The following is a 15,746-nucleotide window of genomic DNA, read 5'->3' on the forward strand; positions in this document are numbered from 1 at the left end:
CAGAGGAACCAGAGATCAAATTGCCAACATCCATTGGATCATAGAAAAAGCAAGAGAGTTCCAGAAAAACATCTATTTTTGCTTTATTAACTACACCAAAGCCTTTGACTGTGTGGATCACAACAAACTGTGGATAATTCTTCAAGAGATGGGAATACCACCAGACTATCTTACCTGCCTCCTGAGAAATCTGTGTGCAGGTCAAGAAGCAACAGTTAGAATCAAACATGGAACAATGGACTGGTTCCACATTGGGAAAGGAGTACATCAAGATTGTATATTATCGCCCTGCTTATTTAATGTATATGCAGAGTTCAGTTCAGTCTCTCAGTTGTGTCTCTTTGCGACCCCATGAACCGCAGCACACCAGGCCTCCCTGCCCATCACCAACTCCAGGAGTTTACCCAAACTCATGTCCATTGAGTTGGTGATGGTATCCAACCATCTCATCCTCTGTCGTCACCTTCTCCCCCTGCCCTCTATCTTTCCCAGCATCAGGGTCTTTTCAAATCAGTCAGCTCTTCACATCAGGTGGCCAATGTATTGGAGTTTCAGCTTCAACATCAGTCCTTCCAGTGAACACCCAGGACTGATCTCCTTTAGGATGGACTGGTTGGATCTCCTTGTTCTCCAAGGGACTCTCAAGAGTCTTCTCCAATACCACAGTTCAAAAGCATCAATTCTTTGGCGCTCAGCTTTCTTTATAGTCCAACTCTCACATCCATACATGACTACTGGAAAAATGCAGAGTACATCATGTGAAATGCTGGGCTGGATGACGCACAAGCTGGAATCAAGATTGCTGGGAGAGATACCAGTAAGCTCAGATGTGCAGAGCAGAAAGCAAAGAACTAAAGAACCTCTTAATGAAAAGGGAGAATGACAAAGTTGGCTTAAAACTCAGCTTTAACAAACAAAGATCATGGCATCTGGTCCCATCACTTCCTGGCAAATAGATGAGGAAACAGTGACAGACTTTATTTTCTTGGGCTCCAAAATCACTACAGATGGTGACTGCAGCCTTGAAATTAAAAGAGGCTCCTTGGAAGAAAAGCTATTGATAGCTTACGGTGAATGGTGTCAAGATTCTTGATCTCCAAAGAAGATTTAGTTGCAGGACCAGGCTTGATCACTCAAGCGCTTTTGTGTAGCAGAATTTTATTAAAGTACGAAAAGGGGCAGAGAAACCTTATGACAGAGACCTCAGAAGGGGACGGAGAGTGCCCCCCTTGCTAGTCTTAGCAAGGGAATTATATACTATTTTAATTAGTTATTACAATAAATCAAAAGAATGTCTCAAGGTTGTAAAGATCTTACTAGACCCACAATTTACATTTTAAGATAACAGGATTAAGCCCGAAGGTTTTCAGGAAGGAGAAGCTGTCCTCAAGCAGGATACATTGTTGTTGTATAATCCTTAGTACAGAGTTTAAACTGAGTTGTTTGTTGTGTAATCATCAGTTTGAGGCTTAAAGAAAAAAGTTTCTTTCTTCTTAGTTTTATGTGACCAAGACTAAGAAATGTAGAGGGGAAAAAAACATTTGTCCTTTCCTCTTCCTTGAGAATTCCAGACCCCTGTCTCCACTTCAGGACCACCAGACCCTTTTTTAATCCTTGGGGATCCTGGACTTCTTATCAATCTGCCTTAGGAATTGACTCTCTCACTATGACCAACCTAGATAGCATATTAAAAAGCAGAGACATTACTTTGCCAACAAAGGTCTGTCTAGTCAAGGCTATGGATGGTTTTTCCAGTGGTCGTGTATGAATGTGAGAGTTGGACTATAAAGAAAGGTGAGTACCGAAGAATTGATGCTTTTGAACTGTGATGTTGGAGGAGACTCTTGAGAATCCCTTGGACTGCAAGGAGATTCAACCAGTCCATCGTAAAGGAAATCAGTCCTGGGTGTTCACTGACGACTGATGCTGAAGCGGAAACTCCAATACTTTGGCCATGCAAAGAACTGATTCATTGGAAAAGACCCTGACGCTGGGAAAGATAGAGGGCAGGAGGAGAAGGGGACGACAGGATGAGATGGTTGGATGGCATCACTGACTCAATAGACATGACCTTGAGCAAGCTCTGGGTGTTGGTGATGGACAGGGAGGCCTGGTGTGCTGCAGTCCATGGGGTCGCAGAGTCAAGAGTTGGACACGGCTGAGTGACTGGACTGAGTGACTGAGTAACTGAACTGAATGTTTCACCTAAATGTTTCTACTCAGTATTGTCTGCAACATTTTGTTGCAAAGTTACAAATTTGTAACTTTAATATTTTCATTTTTCTTAATGGCTCCATTCACTTTGCTTAGAGAAAATTTTCTTCCACTTCCAAATAAAGTGGATCTTTTTCTGTGCCTGTCTTTAACTTTAAAAAGTGCTGCACCTGACCTGGCAGCACTTTGATTGGTGTCTGACTCTCCTTTTGTGCAGTGGTCGTTTCCCATTGGTGTTACTGTTGTGGGATTTTTTTGATTGTTTGGGTACTGGTGTTTTCTTCTGTTTTTCAAGCTTTTGAATTGACATGTGGTGAAAGAACTAATAGTTCTTGGTTGGCAGATAGTTAAGAAATTGAACCATTTGCTGTCTTCTGGGCTTATGGCATAAAATTGTACAAAACAGCTTAATTTTTTAATTGGAGCTTACTGATGCTGGTTTGCTTTGTCCTGGTTTGGGGGAGGCATGATAATTTTTAAAAAAATTATTTTATACTATAGAAGTTAGTAATGTATGAGTAGTATTGCTTTGTAGATTTCTTCTGTTTGTACATGACTTAAATAGTGTCTCTCTGCTCTCATGCTCATTGAGACGATTTTATATGTGCAGTGGGCTCTTTACAAACAGTTCCTGAGGGGGCTGTGTGAAGCCTCCATGAAGACCCGCTATTACAGGAAGCTTAGGAAAACACTGCTGTTCAGTGCCCTGTTGTTCGTAAGGCATCGTAAGGAGACAGAAAGTGGGATTATTTGAACTCTTTCAGTTGTAAATTTGAAATGAAACTGTTGACTCTAGAGTGGGCATTAGGGCAGGTTTAATCTTTGATTGGAAGGTAAAACTTTAAGTTGCTTATTTATAATAACAGATTTTAATATCCTTGGATTAAAAGATGTAGTCTTATAATGTTATAATTAGAAGGGACCTTAGATGTGCTGTCATGACATGTGTAGTACTTATGTTTTATTTATGAAAAGTTAGAACCTCGAAAATATGAGCAAAGTGAAAGTGGTCCAGATCAAAGGTGAAGTAGGTATCCATTAACCTGGGCTGATGAATAAGTCAACTATTTTGCTGCTGTTGGTTTTCTCAGTACTAACACAACTGGTCTGTGGTTTTAATTGTTGAATTCCTTTATTTTTTTTATTCAGTGCTATCCCTATATCTTACATTTGACTCTTCGTTAATGACACACATGGGGTCTTAAGTAAATTGTTTAGAATTGTTACTTGGTAGTTTGGAAAACAGTGAATGTAAAGTTGGTATTTGATTTTTCCAGTGTCTAAAGTGTCTAACATATTTATCCTTCTCTTTTAGGAAATTGAAAATGGCCCTTCAGCAATGCTAGGTCTATAATGGGAAGTGTCACAGTTCGATATTTCTGTTATGGATGCCTTTTTACATCTGCAGCCTGGACACTTTTGCTTTTTATTTATTTCAACTTCAGTGAAGTGACTCAGCCACTTAAGAATGTGCCCATCAAGGGGTCTGGGCCCCATGGACCATTCCCCAAAAAATTTTATCCCCGTTTCACTAGAGGCCCAAGTCAAGTATTAGAATCACAGTTCAAAGCAAACAAAATTGATGATGTGATAGATAATCACGTTGAAGATCCAGAAAGAGGCAATGTGAAATTCTCTTCTGAATTGGGTAAGTGTACCTGATTTTTGCTAGCAATGTGTCAAAGTATTTCATCGTTGGAAGTTCAAATATTCTTTAAATCGTGTATTGTTCAGAGGACTAGATGTGTGACTTTATTCTGTACTGATACATTTTGTTCTTGAACTAGCTGGGGTCCTGTGATTTTTGCAGACACAGTAGGGTGTTATATTCTATTTTGTTCAGTTCTGACTTCAGTATTTTATGAAGACTTTGGAGAAACTATGAGGTCCAGAATTGGGGGGGGGGGGTGTGGCGGGAGGGGAGAGGGCAGAAAGGAAGAAAAATTAAGTGGTTGGAAAGAAAATGGAAGATTTTATGCAGGAAGATTTTAATTGCTAGCATTATTTAATAAGGGAAAGCAGTGGTTGAAAAGTGACTATTTTAACATGTTTTGAAAGGCAGAGTTAATTAAGACAGGACATAAACCATTGGGTTTAGAAATAAATTGAGACTACTTATATCTAAAAAGATTTCTACTTACAAGAATTATTAAGGTGCTGGAATATATTTGTTAAATATAGGAGTTTTTTTATTCTTAAAAAATTATATTCTGTTCAGTTTGGAAGCAAGACTGAATACTGCAGTTATAGAGTCCTGGTTTCAGCAGATTTTATTTTAAGGGCTATATGAGCCATTTTGGTTGTCTTTAAAACTTAAGAACTTTGATCTTCATTGAAGAATCAAATAATAAGTAATTTAAGAGTAAAAGCATATAGTGAGATTCTGAGAGATTGAAAGAGCCACAGAATATAAAGGAAATGTAAAAAAAGATTTCATAGTTTCAATGAATAAAATCAGTTTCTAGAATTTAATCATTTCCTAATACAGGAGGTCAGAAGTATTGAAAATTTTATGAGGGAAAAGGAAGCTTTTACTTTAGTTTTCATTAAATATACCTTCTATTCATTTTCAAAGAACCATTGGGACCTTTTTAAAAGCATTAATGGAAATTCTTCTCTAATTTTTTGTTTATAGTAATTTTTATAAAGTTTTTATAAAGTTGTAACATTGGGTTTGCCATTTTTAATGGACTTTGCCTTTGAATGAAGTAGTGAGAGAATTGTAGATATTTGTAGTGACAAACTCAAATTACCCATCTGAAACACTAAATTCTTTATAAAAGATCCTAAAGATCACCAAAAAATTATAGCTAATAAATGAATTCAGCAAAGTTGCAGGGTACAAGATACACACACAAAAACCAGTTGTATTTTTGGACATTAGTGATAAACAGTCCAAAAGTAAAATTAAGAGAACGATCCCATTTACAGTGGAATCAGAAAGAATAAAGTACTTAAGAATAAGTCTAGCCAAGGAGTTGTGCTGCAGAGCAGAAGTGAAAGAAATAAAAATGGACCTAAACAAACAGGAAGATGTCCTAGGTTCATGGATAGAATGCTTAATGCTGTTAAAACATCGGTACCACCCAGAGCAACTCACATTGAATGTAAACCGTATCAAAATCCCAGTGGCCTTTGTTGAAAAGATGGAAAAGCTGAGTCTAAAGTTGATAAGGAATTGCAGAGTGCTCTGAAGCCTTGAAAAAGAACAAAGTTGGAGAACACGCACTTCTCTATTTCAAAGCTTCCTGACGGTGTGATACTGGCGTAAGGACAAACACATAGATCGGAGGATAGACCGAGAATCCACAAATATACCCTGCAGTATCTGTGGTCAAGTAGCATCTATGGTAATGCCTAAGAATAAGTAACATGTGTGGTCAGTTGGTTTTCAGAAAGGGGTGCTAAGAGCACTTAATGTGGAAAGATGGTCTTTTCAGCAAATGGTACTGGGCCAATTAGATACCCCCATGCAAAGGAATGAAGTTGAACCCTTACCTCATATTGTATTAAACTAACTCAGAATGGATCAAAGACCATAAAACCCTTAGAAGAAATCTTCAGAATATATCAAATAATAAATTGGGAAAACACTGCATTCTGTATTTCATCCCCTCACACCTGTGAATCTGTAAAACAGTCAGCATTCTTAAAAACAAAAGTCTACTCAACTTTAATTTTTTTCTGTTATTATTTGCCCATGCCAAAAAAAAAAAAAAAGTGGCAGTGAAAGTGCTCAGTCCTAATCCCTGGACCACCAGGGAACTCTCTTACTTGACTTTTAAAATCCGATGTTTTCCTGAGTATCTGGCCGTGAAATCTTTTTTTTCTTTTTAACCTCTGCTAACGTCCAGTGAAATTAGTTTTCCATGGCTCGACTTCAGGAAATGCTATTACAGGGGAGTCATTCTGTGAGGAGAGGCTAAATGTTTGATGTGGGAAAGAGAAAGCAAAAGGAAGCTTACTGTTCCAGGTAAAGGGGAGATTTCTGACAGTGTGAGAGCAAAGGTGTTAAATAACGGTGATTTTGATCAGCTCTGTGGTGGACTTTCTTGGCTGTGAAGTTGATTAAAGTCTGGAACTGAAGACTTTTTACAGAAAGGTTTATCAATGGTCTAATTTTCTAGGGGAGGAAACTTGGGGTAAAAAAATTTTTCTAGAAAACAGAACCAAAAAACCCCTTGCCCAGTTAATTGGGGCCTGTTGAGATCCATATGGGGTTCTGTAATCTGTTGTCTTTATGGTATAAATCATCATTAAGTCTCTTTTTTCCTTAGTCATAGGTAAGTTTTTTTTTTTTTCTTTCTTGAAAATATTCTTAAATTATGGCTAATGAGCCATAATTTAGGGTTAAGGTATACTTGCTTTTTGAGCTAAACCGAGGAAAATTTGATTTAAACCTCGATTTAGTTTTTTTGAAAATGGAGACAAACTAGGTTTGAGAAACATGGCTATTACCTATTTATGAGAAGTTAAACCCAAGATTTTCTTTAAATTTCGTTATTCATTTACTTTTTCTGGCTTCACTGTTGCTTGCGTGGGCTTTCTCTAGTTGTGGCGAGCAGGGGCTACTCTTGGTTGTGTTTCGTGGGCGTCTGACTGCGATGGCTTCTCTTGTTGCGGAGCACAGGCCCTAGGCACCTGGGCTTCAGTACTTACAGCACGTGTGCTCAGTAGTTGGGGCTCGCGAGCTCTAGAGTGCACGCTCAGTGCTTTGATGCAGAGGCTTAGTTGCTCTGTGGCATGTGGGATCTTCCGGGACCAGGGGTTGGACCCGTGTCGCCTGCATTGGCAGGCAGATTCTTATCCACCGCACCACCAGGGAAGTCCCGAAGATTTTCTTAAGATCATAACAGGAATTGTAGCATTCTTTTCCAGATTTAATGCATTGACCATGACTTCATTCTTTTGCAGGTATGATTTTTAATGAACGAGATCAGGAGTTGAGAGACTTGGGGTATCAGAAACATGCCTTCAATATGCTGATTAGTAACCGCTTGGGCTACCACAGAGACGTGCCAGATACGAGGAATGCGGCGTACGTTCCTTCCTAGTTTCTGCTCACATTTTAATAGCAGTGCTTTCAGTGCTGGTATACTCAGTCACGGGGGTGGTGTTCATAATCTGCAGTTTGGCTGCAGTTTCAGTATCATTCGGGATGCTAGAAAATTTAAGACAGATTTGTTTCCACTCTTATTATGCTTGAAGCCACATGGTCTGAGATTGTACTGACAGAGTTCTAGAACTTGCTGTGTTTCTTTTGAAATTTAAAATCATGGGAAAAAGGAGGGAGGTACTGATTGCATATAATTAAGTAACCTGAGCATATGTTAGTTTATTGGATTCATAACAAAAAGAAATTCACATCAGTGAAGAATTCCACTCGTGATCTCACTTTTCTGTTTTCATTCTTTTTGTCTTTTCAAAGGCTTTTCTTTCATATGTCAATCAATCATTCACTCTACAGATCTATTTCAGCACCTTCTGTTTGCTGGACACTCTGTTAGGCCCTGGAAATAAAATAAGACATAGCCCCTCAGTTCACAGGGCTTCGTATCCGTCAGGGGAGGTTGATAAGGAAGTGAGTCATTACAGTAGCACAAGAACGAAGGCTGTGATGGGACGGGTGAGGTGGGGTCCCCACACCAGAGTGACCAGAGCGGGAGGACCGAGCAGCGCCGCGCTGCACGGTGGTCCCCTGTGTGGGAGCAGGTTGAGGCGGGAGATATCCTGTTTGTCACGGGACTGAGACAGCTCTGTTTGCCTGTAGTGAAAGAATGGCAAGAGGCTGAAAGTAGGCAGGGCCCAGACATTGTAAGGCATTGTATGCCATGCAGAAAAACATGCAATTCCAGATTTTATTTTTTGAGTCAGTGGTGTTTTTGTTTTTTTTTTTTTATTGTGGATACTGAAAGCCCCTTAACCTTCTTTAAATCAAAGAGTTGCTTACATGGAAGCTCATCCATTATCCTGATATATGTCATAGTTTACTCAAATCTTTTTATATGGTTGAGCAAAAATTAAAATTTTCAAATACAGATATCCATATTTCCTTTTGAAACTTCATTGAGAAGAAACTGAATATCAGCTGTCGAGTGCTTCATTAAAAACTTGCAGTGATTTCAGTAAAAACACATTTTTGTGTAACCTCTACCAAAGAAGAAAAAATTCAAGTTTTAAAAACTTGAAGTAACTTAAAAATAAGCAGAGTAGCAGAAAATGGAGGGAGAAATTATTAACAATTATAAAACTCTTGAATAAGAAACCACATTGTTTCCTTAACCGCTTTAAAAAAAAATGTTAATGATGTAAAGAAGAGGTTCAACAAGGGAGCAGTTAATGTTTAGTGAATAATAACAACACATTTGGGCTTTTTGAAATGTCAGGATTTTCTGATACTTATCTTACAGATGTAAAGACAAGTCTTACCCGGCGGATCTGCCAGTTGCTAGTGTTGTTATCTGTTTCTACAATGAAGCTTTGTCTGCCTTGCTGCGGACGGTGCACAGTGTCCTGGACCGCACGCCCGCCCGGCTTCTTCATGAAGTCATCCTCGTGGATGATGACAGTGACTTCGGTGAGGAATGCTGTAACTGGCAGTATGGGACCTCTGCTTTGGCTCACTACAGTAATGCCCACTGGCCATGCAGTCCCTGAAAGACAGGAGGGCCCTCATGCATGCAGTTGTAACAGAGCCAACCACAGTTACACCCCTGACTCTAGGGTAATTTCAAAGAAACTGCATTAACTGTGTAATGTGTTTTCAAACTATACTATCCAAATTAGGCTCTTGAAATTTTCCCCTTGGCTTACCTTTTTAAAAAATATTTTTATTTTGAAATAATCATAGATTGGCAGTGAGTTACAAAGAGGTCCTGTGTACCCCTTCACCCAGTTTCCTCCATTGGTTACATTCTACATCCAATGATAACACAGTATTGAAAGCCAGGGGGCTTCCGTGGTGGCTCAGAGGTTAAAGCGTCTGCCTGCAATGCGGGAGACCTGGGTTCGATCCCTGGGTCGGGAAGATCCCTTGGAGAAGGAAATGGCAACCCACTCCAGTATTCTTGCCTGGAGAACCCCATGGACGGAGGAGCCTGATGGGCTACAGTCCACGGGGTCACAAAGAGTCGGACACGACTGAGCGACTTGACTCACTCACTCACTCATTGAAAGCCAGAATTTAACATTGATACCATGCGTGTGTACAGTTATTTGCCATTTTATCCTGTGAGTATATTTCTGTAACCACCACTGTAATCAAGGTACAGACAGGACGACTCCATCACCCCGAAGATCTCCTAGCTGCTACCGCTCTGTATTCACACACACCTCTCTCCCCACACATCCTTAATTCCTGGCAACCCTCGTCTCTGTGATTTTCCATCTTTGTGGTATTGTCATGGGGTTGTTATATAAACAGAATCACGCAGTATGTGACCTTTTAGGATTAGCTTTCACTTGATGTAATGCTTTGGCTTAGGTTTATCTTGTCAGTCTGTTACATCAGCTGCCTCCAGATAAAGTGGATGGCATTGTGATGGCTCTGAGATGGTCTCTGAATGCTGGTATTCTATCCTTTAGTACATACTTCTTACCTTTAATTCAGCATAGACTCTTCCTAAGAGTGATTTTGTGTACAGAGCAGGATGGAGGGCAGTCCTCAACCCTGTGAGAGAGGTGGTATTCTGGTTTTGCAGAGGAGGAAATAGTAATTTTCTCAAGCTGTTACCTGGGAGAGTTGAAATTAGACCCGAGGGATCCACCTGCCCGTGCAGGAGACTCAGGTTCTATCCCTGGGTCAGGAAGGTCCTCTGGGAAAGGGAATGGCAGCCCACTTCAGCATTCTTGGTGGAAAGTCCCACGGACAGAGGAGCCTGGTGGGCCACAGTCTGTGGGGTCGCAAAAGAGCTGCACACGACTGGGCGACTACACCGCCGCCGCTCAGGCTCTCTGCTCTCTTCACCAGCAGTGAGTGCAGAGGCACACTGGCAAGCTGCATGCCAGTTACACGTCTCTCCACAACTTGAGAGTCTTTATTAAGCATTCCTTATATATCAGTAACAGAACTGGTATGCCAGTATACTTAAGTATACAAAATGAGGAAATGTACGTTGAGACCAACAAGAGCAAAATTCTTAAACCTTGGTAAACATTGAAACCTCATAGGAGAAACAGGGAAAAATTAATTTTAAAAATAAATGATTAAAAAAAAACCTAAGAATTTGAGTCTGGACCAAGTAGAAGATTGGCTAAGTAATATAATTCTAGAATTTATTGGTGTTGAATTTATTTTTTTAAGTCAGCCTGTGATTTGTTTTTCATTCTGTGGGTATTTTTTTCTAAAAGAGAAAATTCATGATCAGTTACAGTGGTTTATATGCTAACTATGGAAAGAATTACTTATTAGATCTTGTATGATCTCTGAAGTTATGAAATTTAAAGGTAAATGAGCTAGAATTTATAAAAAATAGTGCCCATGGAAGATGCTAAATTATAAATTAGAATAAGAATATGTTTACTGCTGCTATTATATAATTCTTGGTAGGGCAAACAAGTTATTTCTCAACTATTCTGAAATGGAGTAGGACTTAAATTACTTTGAAAAAAGGCATTTACATATCAGTTTCTTCTTTAAGTCTGATTTGTATGTAGTCAGCTGAACATTCATATACTCAAAATACTCATTTCAAACATTCTTTATGCAGAGCATTGAGTTAGTTGCTATGGAAATACAAAAAGTCTGTAAGTTAAGTAACTACTCCTTTAGGCTAGTATTCCAACTCTTATCCCTCATTTTCTTCCTTTTTCTTCCTTTCAGGATAAGCTATGCTCTCCTTTTAAAATAAAGCAGAAGATTCTGTAATATTTACTTGAATATTTGTTGTTGCAAGCACCAGATACAGCTCTAGAGTATCTAAAATACCTGTGCATGTGTCTCATGTGGTTTGAACAAACTTCAATTTTCAGATGATTTGAAAGGAGAACTAGATGAATACATACAAAAATACCTCCCTGGAAAAATCAAAGTGATAAGAAATCCAAAGCGTGAGGGCTTGATTCGAGGAAGAATGATTGGAGCGGCCCACGCCACAGGTAGGACTTTCCTTGGCTCTTCTTGAGTGGTGAGAGCTCTGTTCTCCTGCCCTCCTGATTCTGCATCGGTCAGTGACAAGTGGAGTCTTAGTGGGCACTGGCAGCAGGAGAGATGAGGCTTGTGCTGTTTTGGAAAGGCCTTTCCTTAATGGAGCCCGTTGTCCCAAAGCCCAGGCCCCAGGAAGGCGAGCTCTGGAGTCCTCACTGGTCCGCTTCTCTGATTCTCTTCAGCTACACTGCATCAGTTCAGATTTCTCTTTATCTCTATGGAAGGCTGGTGCTGGTAATTTTCATTTATGATCTGGATAAAAGCTTTTCCTTTTTAAAATACATTTAAGTTAAATGAATATGTTTAAAAATAGATGTCTAATATTTCATGTAGTACCTGGAAATATGCACCCCCACCCCCCCAAAAAAAAAAATCATAAAGATGACTTTAGAATTCTGAAACTTTGGTGGGGCATCCCCTTGTAGTGAGAAAATCTACCTTCCCATACACTGCCCTTCTCAGGATGAGCAGTCCTGGGCTTCATGGTGGCTGGCGCTGCTGTCTGCCACCACCCCGCCTGTACACCCCCTGTCCCATTTGCGGGGTTTATTTGTGACTTCATTTGTACAGTCTTCCTTCTTCCCTCCTTTCTCTCACACCTGCAGCGAGCAGAAGCAGTTAACAAAACATGAGGCGCAGCTCCGCTACATCCAGTCCACAGTCACATGCAGGCTGAATTCAAGGCTTATGATTTTTCTTCTGTAGAGTTCTAGTCAAATAAAGACTCTGTGACTTGGCTGTTTTGACTTACAGAAGGCATGAGATAGGAAACTGGCATGTTTGTGGGGTACGGCAAGATCGTGTCACAGAACACTGTACTTTCCCAGTACATTGTTACTGCAAGCTTTTCTTTTTCAGGCAACAGTAGTCATCTAGTTTTTTCCTTTATGTTGTGTTGGTCCTTGTTCAAATATAGTTTGGGATCTGTCAAAAAAAAAAAAAAAAAAGTTTTGGGGAAATCGGTCTCAGGTTCAGGGTGACCGTGTATTATCTTCCTTCATTTAGTTAAACTGACTTTAATAGATAAAGTAATGTTTTTCGAATTAAGAAAAGCTATTAAATTTTCTCCTCAAAGGAACCTTGATAAGAGGTTGAACAGTTTGCCTTTCTGTATTAAATGACGTCTGGTGACCTTGTGAAGGTCGTTCACAGGTGCTGAAGGACACCGCCAAGTCACCGTCATAGTGGAGGACTTTCTTGCCAGAGGTTCTGCTGTTGTTAATTGAAATAGGATGCATCGGTTGCTTTATGAAATCCATGTAAAATCTATATCAATACATTTATTTCATGGATAAAGCTTTGGAATAATAATAATGCTGTCTGATGATGAGATTCTGAGTTTTTCAGGTGTTTAGGGATAACCATTAAGTTATCAAAGAAACCCTCACTCCTGTTCATGTTTATCAAGCAGTTAGAAATGCATGAGAAAATCTTCACGGTTTTTATTCTATTGACAAGAAGAAAAGTGTATCCTGTGGCCCATGAGACTGAGGGAATTAGGAAAGGTGGGAAACGGAGGGCGAGATGGTCACGTGGCTGTCGAGTGGTGGATCCATAGGAGCAGGGAGCCGTGCAGCAGTGTGATGAGCCGGCTGCATGCCCCTCACTCCTGAGAGTCCTGTTGTCGAAATAATCGGTAACGGGTCACGTCTATGAGTCACCAGTGAAAGTGAGCTGCGTTCTCCAGCCTTGGTTTGCTGAAGCAGGGACATGTCACATAGTAAGTTTACAAATACATCCATTACAGTCATTGTAACAGGAAAACACACCGCTGGCCACTCCTATAGCACTGCTCCACATCTGGCTGTCAGAGAACTGGGTTGTTTCCGTCAGACTCAGAGTCTTTTTTTTTTTACTGAGGAGACTATGAATTGTCTGTAACTTTCTTCAAGACTTGGTTTATGGTCTGCGTATGTTCTTCAGCCGTGGCAGCACCCTGGAAGCAGGGTTTCCCGGCTGACTGACTCCCAGGACCGATTTGATAGCTGGAGCTGGAAGGGTGGCGGCGGTGCCCGTTGTTGAATTGCGAGTGGCATTGCCCTCAGGGCCTCTGTGGTTTCCCCCACAGGAGAAGTCCTGGTGTTCCTGGACAGCCACTGCGAGGTGAACGTGCTGTGGCTGCAGCCCTTGCTGGCCGCCATCCGGGAGGACCGGCGGACGGTGGTGTGCCCGGTGATCGACATCATCAGCGCCGACACACTGGCCTACAGCTCGTCCCCTGTGGTGCGGGGGGGCTTCAACTGGGGGCTGCACTTCAAGTGGGATCTCGTCCCGCTCTCCGAGCTCGGGGGACCGGAGGGAGCGACTGCACCAATAAGGTAAGCCTTCTCCTGTCTGTTGGAAAAACTCCCCAAAGAGAAAACATGCTCAAAGATAATTCCTTTCTCCTTGCAAAAAGCACAAGTGTTGGCTTGTTTGTCCATGACAGATTTTTGAGTGCTTGCTGAATTTTATGTACTCTGCCAAGACCTAAGGAAAGATTTAGGGATAAGAAATTGTCCATGCTCTCAGGATTTATATCTCAGTGAGAAAGGCAGGAGAAGTCAAAAGTATCCTGGGATAATTTTGCATAGGACAGCCTGGAAGGACCCCCTGTGTTGTGTTGTTTTTATCAGACCCCATGGTTACTGCGTTGGTCGTTAACGTTTCCAGTTCTTTGCTAGTGTGAGTGGTGCTGTGGAGAACATTTAATACATAACTACAATTAGGATATTAGGATGGATTCCTACCAGCAGTGCACAAAGCCGTGGTGGTGGTTTAGTCACTAAATTGTGTCCAACCCTTGTGACCCCATGGACTGTAGCCCGCCAGGCTCCTCTGTCCATGGAGATTTCCCAGGCAAGGATACTGGAGTGAGTGCCACTCCCTTCTCCAGGGGGTCTTCCCGACCCAGAGATTGAACCCGGGTCTCCTGCATTGCAGGCAGATTCTTTACTGGAGCTACAAGGGGAGCACCACACCAAGTCATAGTATGTGAACTATTTTCAGTTTTCATCCATATTCTCGAATATTATAAATCTGCTCTTATGTCTTATTTCTCCTTATTTCTGTTGCTTCTAAATTTCTCATGTCAATCTCATGTTTATCTGTATTTATACTTTTTCAAGTTCTTGGGTCTGTTCTTTTTTTAGACTTTTTTTTGTAAAAAAAAAAAAAATAGCACATGTAAAAAAGTACACATCTGTGGGAGTGTATATATATGCATACAATTTAATAAATGGTTGTAATGTGAGCACCTGTGAAACGACCACCCAGGTGAAGAAACAGCACCCACATGCCCTTTGTGCCGCCTCCTGGTCGCAGCGCAGGCCTCGTGCCTAAGGTGTCACTGCGCTGACCCTCACTGTTCCCTTGCTCTCCTGGAGTCGTACCGCCTGTGTGTGACTAGACAGGGTAGTTTAGCCCAGTTTTCTCTGCTCTCAGACTTCATGAAAATGAGGCTGTGACTCATCTTGCTTTTAGTCACATTGCTTTAAAAGCCTCTGTGCTGCATTACACAGTTGTAGTTGAATCATTTTTATTGCTTTTTATAATTATTAACATATCATAACATTTATCCAGTTACTGTTGGTGGGGCAGTTGGGTTGTTTTCAATTGGTTTTTATTTTGTCACCTTATACACAGTAGTACTGTTGTCAGCATTCTTCTTAATGTTTTTTAATTGGAGGAAAATTGCTTTCCAATGTTGTGTTGGTTTCTGCCATACAACAACGCAGATCAGCCATAATTATACACATATACTCCCTCCCCTCTCCCCATCCCACCCCTCTATGTCATCAGAGTGCCAGGCTGAGCTCGCTGTATTATGTGGCAGCTTCTCACCAGCTGTCCGTTTTACACGTGATGGGGAGTGTATGTGTTGATGCTACTTTCTCCACTCGTTCCACGCTCTCCTTCCCCCGATATATCTACAAGTCCGTTCTCTACATCTGCATCTCCAGTTCCTTCCCTGCCAATGGGTTCATCAATACCGTTTTTCTCGATTCTAAGTCATGTCCAACTCTTTGTGACCCCATGGACTGCATCACAATAGGCTCCTCTGTCCTCCACTATATAGATAAATACATGTGTGTGTTAATATACAGTATTTGTTTTTCTGATTTACTTCACTCTGTGTAACAGGCTCCAGGTTCATCCATCTCACTAGAACTGACTCAAATCCGTTCTCTTTATGGCTGAGTGATAGTCCACTGTATATACGAACCACATCTTCTTCATCCATTTGTCCATCTGTAGATGGACATCTAGGCTGCTTCCATGTCCTGGCTATTGTAGATCGTGCTGCAGTGGACATTGGGGTACATGTGTCTTTTCGAGTTGTAGCTTTCTGAGGGGATATGCCCAGTAATGGGATTGCTGGGTCATATGGTAGATTTATTCCTCGTTT

General features: G+C 40.9%; 1 protein-coding gene across 9 annotated transcripts in view; it reads left to right on the forward strand.

The window, feature by feature from the left end:
• LOC122438893 (polypeptide N-acetylgalactosaminyltransferase 11) overlaps window positions 1-15,746 on the forward strand; it is a 62,842-nt gene that overhangs the window by 24,181 nt on the left and 22,915 nt on the right. For 7 of the 9 annotated variants that reach the window (XR_006268680.1, XM_043464219.1, XM_043464212.1 and 4 more), the window contains exons 2-6: window positions 3,530-3,862; window positions 7,129-7,252; window positions 8,625-8,791; window positions 11,185-11,310; window positions 13,428-13,677. Coding sequence is in view for 8 of the 9 variants with exons in the window: in XM_043464219.1 (XP_043320154.1) it covers window positions 3,568-3,862; window positions 7,129-7,252; window positions 8,625-8,791; window positions 11,185-11,310; window positions 13,428-13,677 (962 nt within the window). In the remaining variant the exon portion in view is untranslated. Of the gene's footprint in view, window positions 1-3,312; window positions 3,420-3,529; window positions 3,863-7,128; window positions 7,253-8,624; window positions 8,792-11,184; window positions 11,311-11,964; window positions 13,400-13,427; window positions 13,678-15,746 lie in introns of those variants that run through there. The other 2 variants (XM_043464213.1, XM_043464220.1) reach the window with 2 other exon arrangements.

The sequence above is a fragment of the Cervus canadensis genome, chromosome 3, assembly GCF_019320065.1.
Source record: "Cervus canadensis isolate Bull #8, Minnesota chromosome 3, ASM1932006v1, whole genome shotgun sequence".
Taxonomy (NCBI): domain Eukaryota; kingdom Metazoa; phylum Chordata; class Mammalia; order Artiodactyla; family Cervidae; genus Cervus; species Cervus canadensis.